Source organism: Plectropomus leopardus, chromosome 6 (genome assembly GCF_008729295.1).
Source record: "Plectropomus leopardus isolate mb chromosome 6, YSFRI_Pleo_2.0, whole genome shotgun sequence".
Taxonomy (NCBI): domain Eukaryota; kingdom Metazoa; phylum Chordata; class Actinopteri; order Perciformes; family Serranidae; genus Plectropomus; species Plectropomus leopardus.
This window is the reverse complement of record NC_056468.1, coordinates 22,462,107-22,473,848: the sequence shown is the minus strand read 5'-3', so window position 1 is coordinate 22,473,848 and position 11,742 is coordinate 22,462,107. Positions and strand designations below refer to the sequence as shown.

Sequence of the window (11,742 nt, the reverse complement as noted above, 5' to 3'; positions counted from 1 at the left end):
TTGTTACTATAAAACATTACTTAACTTAACTTTACTTTAAAAAAAAAAATCAGAGAAATCGATTGCCTTGAGAAAAAAGTTAATGTGAGGTTGTTGCAACATAAAAATGACAGGATTAATTAGCAATTTAAATAAAACAAGTTTACTGTGCTACATATCTGTATTCTGCTGGCTGCAAACTACTCAATCATATCTGTATATTCTTTAAGATTTCAATAAAACAGATCTCACAGATCACCTAACTTCATTACTGGCGAAATCCTCTTTGTCATGATCAAGTTAGGTCAGACTAACTCGTTTTACTGAAGTTGCTAAAACTTAGAACAAGTTAATTTCACCTGTTTCTAAGTTGCACCCTAAAAAAGTAAATACAACTGAATTTCAGTAAACTTAACACTTGGATATAAAGTAAACATGAATTAAGATTTATAGTTATGTTTATTTACAATCTGTTTCTAAAACTATTTTAAGTAAGATCAACTTGTCAGATTTTATAGTGCAATAAACCCATTGACATATCAGATATTTAAGATTTGTGGAAAAAAATTAAAAGCAAAGATTTTTTTTTTTTGGAAAAAATTACCACTATTTAGGGAACCACCTGCAGTCTACTGATCAAAGCAACTGTGCTTACTGAGATGCAAACTTCAGGCCCAACCTGGGAAATAAACAATGGGCTAATTGCTAGGTGGAAATTGGCTATTAAACCTAATTGCCACAGTTGATTTGGAGTAAGAAGAATATAGCCTCACAGGCTATATGTTAAATAAAGTAGCCACACAATGATCAAGGGAAGGAAGTTCAGCCTGCTTGTTACTATCTCTCCACAACAAGACCAAATCAAAAATAGGTTAAAGGCAAGGCATATGATCCTATCAATTAAAAATCACAACACTGACATAAAAATAAGAAGGCCTGTGGTTAGAAATATTGTTTTTTTAATTGAAAAGATGAGACTCCCAAGCTCGAAGTTCACTGTAAAATCTGACAAGTTGATCTGACTTAAATTAATCTTGAAAATCAATTGCCTTGAAACATGAGAGTAAATATAACTGTTGATCTTAATTTGTTAACTTTATGTCTTAAAATTGACAAATTTAATAAATTAATCTTTCCAAGTTTTAGCAAATTCAGAAAACCAAGTACACTGTGCTATACATCTATATTTTGGCAGTTAATAGTCATATTCTTAAACATGTTAAGAAAACAGAACTTGCAGACCTCCTAACTGTATCATTGGCAAACTCATATTTATCACGATCAAGTTTAGTCAGACTAACTTGGCTTACTGAAGTAAGGAACACTCAGAAAGAACAACGTAATTTTAAAATTGTATCAACTTCACAAAATTAAGTAGCTAAATAGCCTATGACTAAATTTCAAGTAGGCTTAACTTAACACTTATATAGCCTAAAACAAAGATAAATTAAGATTTATAATTAGGCCTATATTTACTTTTCATTAAGTAATTTTTAAGTTGTAACAACTTTACAAAATGAAGTAGCCTATGACTAAATTTTAAGTGGGCTTAACTTAACACTTAGATATAGCCTAAAACAAAAATAAATGAAGATTTATAATTCGGCCTATATTTGCTTTTCGTTTTCAAGGCAATTGGTTTCCAGATCATTTTAAGTAAGATCAACTTGTCAGATTTTACAGTGTTGTGGGAAACCACAATTTGAGAGAAGAAATCCCATAATTTCAGAGATAACTCGACATCAATCTTTTCTATTTTTATTCATGTATTCATCATGGGGACGTCTTGCGGGCTAGAGGTCTGGCGCCGAGCGTTCGCCCCCTCTTCCCACCTACAAGCCCCCCATCCAACGGGCCGGGCCGGGCTCCTGAAGCTACCGACAGGTTGGATATTGTAGCTGGCGATTATTAAAGTGTCGCGGCCACAATGGAGACTCTATGTTCCATTGGTCACGCCTGGGGGGCTCCTCGAGGGAGAGAGGAGGGAGGCTCCCATTCCAGTGCGCGAGAGCAGTCTGCGTGCTGCCGCTTCTCATTCCCATCTCCCTGGAGACAGGGGCGCGACGGGCACGAGACCGCAGTGAGGGGAGCTGGACAGGGATTTCAAAACTTGGCTGCAGCCTTACAAACACTCACTTGATCCATGATATTGTTTTCGAGTATTTTTGAGCTCTAAAATCAGCCACAGCAGAGGAACTTTCTTGTCTCCTAACTTTATGAGTTTGTCAAAAACACCTGGGAGAAGTCAAGTGTACTTGTAAATTGTTAGAAGCCAGAAATTTAGTTGTTTAAATATGCAGTAGTGTTAAAATTTGTACTGCACTACTTTTATTTGGCTGATTTATTTACTTATTTAAGTTACTTAAAAAAAATCACCATTTTAGATAATCAAGTTAAAAAAGTATGATGCATTAACATGGAAAATTAAATTGATTTATTAAAATGCATATATTAAACTTAACATCACCCCAGCAGCTTTAGTGGCACTTATAGAGGTTGATGCTGTAAATGCTGATCAGTACTCCTTTAATGGTAAATTTTTATGACTATTGTACATTTTACTCCTCTGTACTTCTACTTAAATAAAATTATGATTATTTCCTTACTGCCTAATTAAGTATTTCTAGCTACATTTTTGTATTCTTACTTTTATTTAACTTAAAGTCTATGTTACTTGCTCACTACATTTAAACATTTAAAATGCAAGTTAACCTTCAGCAAACAAAAAGGAGAGGGAATTCAGGTACAGATTTACTCTACATATGAGGGAAATTGTATTTATTATAATCACGATAATGATGGAAGGCTATAGACTTTGATCTCTTTAACTTGGCTTGGTTGTCACTTTGCTGTTTCAAGCGAAATTCAAAGCCCTACCAACTTATGCTAAATTAATTTCTTCTATTAATTTTGAATAATTTGGGCAGTATCTGCCACTCATGTTGTAGAGTGCAAACTGAGTCAAGTCTGAAACAGACAGGGAGATCTCTGACAACTGGAGGTGCTCAATAGTGCCACCCACTGGTTCACATGGAGAACTACAACGTAGTGCTCCAGTGAACTTGACAGCAGTTGTCCTCAGCAGTGTGTCTATCCAGCTGTTAACAGCAGTACGCAGGCCTTTGAAGTGAAGGACACAAAAGCTTAGCGCATGCTTGAACTTAAAATCCACTTCACACATAAAATCATCTCAGATCACTCAAACCTGGTTTAAAATGTTATGGTTGACATTTGTTTTTCCTCTTAACTTTCACTTGTTAAATCTACTGATTTAATTATTTAATGGTACAAAGGATGAAATCCTTTTTCATCCATTATTAAATGACACCCTGCCTGCATCAATCGATTTTACGTGTGTATTTGTTCTGGATCAATTGGCTCTTTGAAAATGAAAAGGTCAAAATTACACGGTGACATGCAAGTTAACGATTTTTCTTTTCTTTGTTAAATGCTCATTCTGACATTTTCTTTGCAACCTCATATTAACAAATTAAATGTCTTCTGTTGCCTAATGATAAATGTAAATAAAATGAGGTTACAATAAGACCTCAGGCTTGAACAGAGGGTCCGTGATCTCTAGGGGGTCCTCAGAGTTACTGCAGGTCAGGCGCCAAATTACTGTTTGATTGTTTGAATTTTTTTTCTCTGAAATTAAAATAAGTCTGAAAATACACATTAACATTTAATTTACAGTACACGACATTAATGCTAAGCTAACTCTTAGACATGGATCCTTGTGCAATTATGTGAGCTAGCTATTGCTAAATCACTATGTGGCATCTATTCATAATGGCAAAGTCAACTACTTAGCTGACAGTAAGTTACTATTGAAACATATTAGTCAATTAGCTGTATTATTATTCCAAGTGTACCGACATTCATGTGAGCCAAAATGGATCGTTCTATAACTTTTTCATCAAGAAACTCCGACACACCGCCCACTTCTGAAACAACCAGCGAATGTGCAGATACAGAGGCTAATGCACCTAGCCATGCTACCACTGCTGCTGACTTAGCAGCTACAAGCAAACACAAATGAGAGAAGATGGGAAAAATATACAAATATGAGTAAAAACTAAGTATGTAGTATAATAGTAGTATAACATATGTAGCAGGGGGGCCCTGCTCTTTCAGCTAAGGGGTCTTTAGACCAGAAACATGCTGAAGACCCCTGCTATAAGAAATGAAGGTGAAGGAGAGAATCCATATTAAAAATCTTGATGAAAGCATGACTACTCACCAGTGCCAGAGGCAACTTACCAGTAAAATGCCTTACTTGACTACTGGAAAAGAAGATGACAGGCCACAAAGACTGAAAACAGAAGAGGAAAGACGAAACTTTGACATTTTATCTAGCAAGAAGAAGCCTCTCTTCACGGACTGTGACACTGTGGCAGATGCTTTAGTGTTTATAAAAAGTTGCTAAGTATTGAGATGCCTTTATCTTTGAGTGCTAAGTTTGAGGAAATGTACAGATGTTTGGAGCAAACATAGAAAGGATACCAGGATGATAGCATGAGGGAAAATGCACAATTTGTTGATATATGAGAAGATGCCCATTATGTTTCTGAAACCACTTCAAATAATATGGTTGCCCGACTAGCAAAAACAATAAATACCATCCCACTGTAGAAAACCTGTTTATTAGACAAATTATACACAGAAAGCTTTGCCACTTGTAACAGAGGCCCCAGTTTGTTCAGTTTTTGAATAATATGCAACACATACAACAAAATAGGCCTATATTAAATACTGTACATCATAAATTTTTGAAAATTATCAAGTAAATCCTGTAGTTCTATGTATGAAATTAAAAATGTTAACAGATAGCGCAAGAGCAAGTTTGTGCATGCTTTCTTTTTAATCAACTTGCCGCTTTTTGTTATTTAGCCAGCAAATAATAAAATGAACTCAGGATGACGTGAGAAAAGCAAAGAGTTTGTGTTCGATGTGTTTATGTCGATCAGTGGGCAGAACGAGGGAAAAGCGAACGCAGTAATGTGGCTGCTAAACTCAACACTAAAGCTCGTCATGATATACTCTTTTCTTTTTGTTAAACAAAAATAGCATCAACATGTAAAATATACATTTTTATAATGTCTCTTTCATTTATACTAAATAAAACCTTTTTAAATGTCTGTGTCCTATTTGTCATTCAATAGCCATACTGTAGCCTAATATAAGAAAAGAATGCCTAAGAATGCTTCAAAACACTGTGGCTTGACTGAGTTCTCTACGCACAACATTTTGCAGTTTTAGTTCTTAAAGATAACAAACTGAAAACTTGTTCTAAACAACTAACATTATCAATTATTAATACAGTGTTAGTGAAAAAGATTTGGTTCCATTTTACCGCCCCGCCCACCTAATCAACAAAATATTCCTTTAATGCTCTTAATGTGTACCATTCCCCTTCCCTGCCCCGAAATGCACCTTAATGGTCTCATTTTAATTAATTGGCACTTTAAAAAAACAAGTTATATAAACAGTACCCTTAACATTACAGATATGAAATAGAAGTATATTTCGGACTCATCTCATAAAAGGCAGCCATTGGGATCTGATGGCCGTTGACTCGTGGTGACATTCCCGTGACCCTAAAGCACAACCACTGATTTGCTGCTCTAAAACGTTTCCAGTCGGCGGTGATATTTTGGATTTGACTGGAGGTCGGGAGGGTACAGCTAGCTAGTTGACATATAAGGCCTGTACTGAAGATGCTGTTGCAATGGCTTCTCCTCAACACAAAATAAACTCCCATTTCACCACTTGAACCTGATAAGAAGTGATCAATTAAGTCGGACATGACATGACCTTACAGAATGAGCTTTTATCTTTTAAACACCCGGGCCATGGCAGCACTAAAATTAAGCATAAAAAAAAGGAAAGAAAAAGATAAAGAAAAAAAGCTTGAATGACTTGATGATGCAAAACCAGACACTACGGCACTCATTTAGCAGATTTTCAAAGTTTGCTGAGAGAAAAAAACAAGTAGACAGCTCAGAACAATGTTATTTTTTGTACTTCCTGACCAAAACACATTCCACGCATTAAATCTATTTTTTTTTTCCAAAAACAAAATTCAATAAAAGACATATAATAAGCATAAGCTTTTTTCAAAGTCTTTCGGCTTGTCTTTTATATTTTTTTTTCTATAAGTTGTTTTTTTTCTGTATCATCCCTTTTTATTATCCCCTCTGAGAGTCTGATTAGAGGATCTCACCTCGACTTGAAAAGCAGATAGCACAGTACAGGTGAGAAAAGAAAAGGTCAGATCTACATACAATCACTTACAGGTCTGTGGGCACTGGTACAGTGCAGTGGGGTTGACAAAGAGTCTTTAATGTGCATCAAAGTGGTGAAAAGAGTTTCAAGCTGATGCACCAAAATGGCAGAAATAGTTTAAGATTGACACACCAAACTGGTGATTCAGTGTCATGTTGTTGCACTGACATGGCATTTCAGCAGTTTTCAGACCAATGCACCATGATGGGGTCAGCTTATGTTCAGCTGTAAAGTCTACTCAGGCCACCATGTGGACACCGCCTCGGAGATGACGACACATCTAGTACCGTGGGTACTGGTGAAACGACACCAGAGAAGAGAAAACTCAGTATGGACTCCCACATTGTGAAAAGGCAGAGTAAAAGTGGAGAAGTGGAATCTTCCGATATTCACTGAGATGGAGCCTTTTCAGAACTACAAGGGGCTGCTGTATGTATTCCCAGGGCTACAGACAAAACTATTGTTATATACGCCTCCATAAAACAACAACTCAATAATTGCTTAGTAGTGCAAGCCCCTTTGAGTTGTTTAATGGCTAAAGACACCACCTGTCATCCACCAATGGCAGCCCTGGAGCTCACAGGAATATGTTTCCTGTGGTCGGAGTGGTATAAACTAAACCCACCGAGGCGGGGTTTAGATAATAATAGTCAGGTCATTTCAGCAGATCTCCATTACATGAGGCAGTTCTCATATCGTAAAACAGAAGCAATAAAAAAGATCCCTTTTCACACATATCCCCCAAAATAATCCCCCAAACAATCACAAGAACAACAACAATAAAGCAAAGATTCAAGCCCCCTCTGCCCCCCCCTTCCCTTTTTGCACCTCGCCAGCATGGACTGCAGGAGGATAAGGACCGCCCCAAAAGACCTCCACCTCCCCCGTCTTCTCCACATACAAAATGGACACCCCTGGAAACACCCAAGCAGGAACTGAAAACATAAAGATTCCTATGTACACATCTCTATCCTCTGACTTTTTAGCTTAGCCTTAATGTATTTGTTTCATCCCATGACCCTAGCCACCTCGCCTCCTCCTCCTGCTCCTCCGCCTCCTCCTCTTCCTCCTGAACCAACCACATCCTCAGCAACTCCTCATATAGAAGTGCCCCTGTCTGGATCGTTGCCATATCCAAAGTTGGGTCCTGGACCTGTGGGCTGGTAGGGGATGGAGGACATTGTTTTAATGGGGCTGCGGAAGAAACCACCGTTGGGTGCCCTCTGCCTGAAAGGACCCACCCCGCCAGTCCGGTGGTCCTGGAGGACGCCCCCGCCACCGCTACCGAAACCAGCGGAAAATCCGGCAGCAGCTTTGGCGGAGAGGCTGCGGCTGAGGGTTTGGATCTGCTCGGGGATGAAGGTGGTGGTGGTGATGTGGGTGTTGCGGAAATCACTGATCTGCTCGAGTGCCTGGCGCGCGGCAGGCAGCGCATCCATGTCAAGGGGTGTTAAATCGACGGAAGAGGTGGAGAACTGCTTGTGGGGGCTTTCATCCTCGGTGCACAGGCTGTTAACCCGGCGGTGTAGGTGCTCCAGGTCGATCTCCTTATCGTCCTGCAGGCAGGGAGGGGGCATGGAGGAGGAGGAGGACGGAGAAGAGGACGCAATGATGGTAGATGGTCGAAGGGAAGAAAGGTTAATGCGAAGGGGAGGCAATCGTAAAGAATATGATGGTATGGATGAGAAGGGATGGGAGATGAGAGAGATCAGTGGAGAAGGAAACAAGAGAGGATGAGAGGGACGAGAGAGTTTCGAGGGAAGATGAGCGGGATGAATCAAGGGAAGATGGATAGAGGAGAGAGAGGAGGTAAATGAAAAGGAGTGAGGGTAGTGCAAGTAGAGCAGTAAGGAAATGGAGAGAACATTGAGGGAAAGAGAGCAGAGTACGTGCAGAGAGGATATATTTTGAAAAAGAGGACATGGACAAGGATGGGGTTGTATTTGTATTCAGCAAAAGGGATGCCATCCATCCGACCAGCATAAATGGATTTTAAGAATCATAGTGAAAGCAAGTCAAGGGCGTTAGATAACGCATATGTGGCCAAACAAAAGTTTTGGCACAATTAAAAAAAGAGATTCAAGTTGAGGTAAGTGCAATAGTTAAGAGTGACAATGAGCGTGAGGGTGACATAAAACAAAAGTAATAATAAATGGTGGTCACGGGGGACGTGGGTGTGACAGGAAGCAGGGAGAGCAAAAAGAGAGGAGGGGAAAGATGGAGGGAAGAGAAGCACACTCTGAGCTGTGGTCAGGATATTGAAAGAGAGAAACATACACACACACACTTCTACAAGGTCTTTAAGGGAGTGCAGGTAATCTGGAATACACGCAGAAAACACACTGCCGTCATGCTGTGTGCTCTGCGATTCCAGGGTGCTTGGTCTATCGTTGATATAATATTACACTACGAATACATCTTAAATTAGGCAGTCCAAATGTTCAACAATACCTTACTTATCTTATATATTTTACTGCTTCTTGTCACCATTGCATTCTGGCCATCATGCCAAAAAATTCACATTGAGATTGAGATCTCATTTTCAAGTGAATTTTTCTTCCAGGCCACATACAATTCATCACCGCTATGGCTTACTTATTAACTACATCATAGAAAGTAGATGATTTAACTACAATCAAACAATCTTTAACAGACTTAACAATCTTAACAATGACAAAGTGCATACATTAACTTAAGCTTTAACTTAACTTACAGTATATGTTAAATGAAACTTATAATTACTATATTCACATTTAAATACCTTATCCACATAGTCTAAAGGATGGTAACACTCAGTGAGAGGTGTGTCATGCTTTTGCTGGATCGGGGACAGTGGTGCAAGGGAGTTTGCGATGGATGAGGTGAGGATATAGAGAGGAGGAGGCTTAGCTGAAAGGTGTTAGGAGGTGCTGAAGTTCCAAAAACTTTTAAAATGTTTGTTTTTGTGGCAATGTGCTTCTCTGGCTTTGAGGGAAGGGTCTCACAGGTGGGTGTTGGGAAGTGCACATCATTTTAGGTGTTTCATTTTGGTGTTTCACACTTCACGGAAACACTGGGTGAAGTCAAACAGGGTTTTGTGAAAAGGGGAGTCACATTATTAGGGGGGTAAAGATAGAGTTACTGACCGTGTCCTTCGGGTCTGGGGGGTCTGGAGGGGGCTCTGGACCTACTGTATGTAGCTCACGGACAGAGGGGACCAACGGTGGTGCCCCCTGGTTGCCATCTAAGGAAGGGACAGTGGGAGGAGGGAGAGTACGAGGGGGCGCTAGTGTTTGTCGTGACACTATCATACACACACTACACGTTTGAAAGAGGGGGCATCCAAAGGGTAAAGTTCAAGGAAATGAAGGGAAGTGGAAGAGAAGAGTGCATCACAAATGGTCAGTCTGCTGCCAGTGAACGGACTAATGCAAGGAGTGATCGAGAGGGACTAAGGAGAGGAGAAGTGGGAGGTTGTTGTGGAAAAAAGTGGCAGGAGCTGACTGCATTTACTGTGAGGGGAGGTTTTCCTCCATTATAATGCCCACTGTAACATTACAGATAAGAAGTCAACACTGAATCACCCAAATGATCATAAGCTGCATCGACATTAATAAAATAATAAATCTAAAATGTATTTAAATACACATCACTAATTTATGTGCAATACAAAGGCGTTATTTTAAGCCAAGTTTAAACCACATACTGGTTTTTGGCTTCATATTGTAATACAAGGTTTTGCAAAAATCTCTGTTACATAAAATAAATACTTCATGGAAGGCTTTTGACCTGCATATATAACTTTACAGAGCATGTAACTTTAACTGTTTGGTCAAAGATGATGCTCTAGTTGCCTCTAGGTAGAGAGACAGCACCCTCTAATGGCAGAAAGGCATCATTGCACACATAGTCAGCTGGCAACATGCCAGATATATAAATGTTTTCGAAAGAGGTACGCTTTGCTTCCAGAAGACAGCTACTGTGAACACCAAAGTTTGAGCCCTGCAACTCGATGTCCACCATTCCTCTTAATACATTTTCATTCATATAACATCTCTAATAGCATCTGTCTTCAAGCATTACTAACCAATGATTTATTTCTATCCTCTATTGTATGTATAACCTTGGGGTGGGAGGTGATGTGGTGAAGGTGGTCATTCTCATTTTGGGAGTGAGCTCTGAGGGGTTGGTGGGTTCGTAGGAGTGCTGCACGATCAGGGCGCAGGGAATGTCGCAGCATGCTGGGGGCTGGTAATGGGTGGCGGTGGAGGCAGTGGTGTTGGCGGTGTTGGGGTTCTGGTTCTGGGTCTGACCGCCCAGGGCGAGAGGGTGCTCGTTGGGGCTGTGAGGGCAAGGATCAGCAGCTTGCCTGGCAGATGGGCCATCTGCCTGCGTCTGGTGTGAGTGTGTGACGTGCATGTAGGTGTGTGAGAGCAAAGAGAGAGCGACAGAGACAGAGAGAGAGAGAAAGAGGGTGATGGGAGAGAGATGTAGAGTAATTCATTTAAATGTGTTTGTGTGTTTGTGTGCATGCGAGTTGAGTGGGAAGTTTAAAACGAGCCAAAAAGGAAAATAAAAAATTAAGAAGCCAAACAGACACACGGGCAGACAATCGGCAGACGGAGCGGAGACAGAGAAGGGATGAGTGACAGACAAGATCAGGCAGATGGAAGGATTGTAAGGTGGAGGAGAGAGAGAAGTCAATTGGAGAGACAGACGGGTGGGGGGTGAGCGAGAAGAAAGACACGGCAGTCAGTCAGCACACACAGTTAAGCAGGTCGTTCTGTGTTGTGTCTTCAGAGAGACATTCACACAGTCATTATATACCTGGAAAGGGGAGATGTTTAAATGGCATTTTGTATTGCTCTCTCCCTCTCTCTCTCTCCCCCTCGCCCGCTACACCCCTCAACACAGAGTACTTATCTACAAAAACAAAACAAAAAGGAAATATGAGAGCTTTGAGCCACAGTGACACAGATCATAATATAGAGTTAGAGCGAGGAGGCCGGCATTACCCATCCCAACCACAAAAACAAGAGGTCCGCTGTTTTAGGTGTACCAAAGACAATGATACACGAGGAAGTGCCCGCTCTTCTCGCGCTAAATCTACATGGATTATATGAAATATCAGACATGGTCAAAACCACAGACGTTACCATTATGGAAGAGTTCTGACGACGGCAATCATTTCTGTTTTGTCAATGTGCAGCGTTACAGAGACTCACAGGTGTGAACTTTTGGAGTTGATTCCAGTGACAGAACTCCTTCATGCAAACTTCTTGTAGAACATATATATCGGCCAGAAAGGGTAAAGCAATACAGCTGCCCTGTTATGAATGAAATGGGCCTCAGACACTCATCTGGAAATAGCTTGTGAAAAGAATAAAGGTGTCAAAATCTAGACTAGCTTCCAAAGCAGTGTTAAGGGCACCTTTTTTCCTTCAATATACAGTGCTATCATTACAAACATGCCCACCCATGCATCAACCCAAAATGTGA

General features: G+C 40.2%; 1 protein-coding gene across 1 annotated transcript in view; it reads right to left on the bottom strand.

Annotated features, from left to right (window-relative positions):
• Positions 1–6,236: 6,236 nt before the first annotated feature.
• grid2 (glutamate receptor, ionotropic, delta 2) overlaps positions 6,237–11,742 on the bottom strand; it is a 475,468-nt gene continuing 469,962 nt past the window's right edge. Inside the window, exon 22 of the mRNA XM_042488775.1 lies at positions 6,237–7,820. Coding sequence (XP_042344709.1) covers positions 7,362–7,820 — 459 coding nt within the window. The 3' untranslated portion in view covers positions 6,237–7,361. The remainder of the gene's footprint in view (positions 7,821–11,742) is intronic.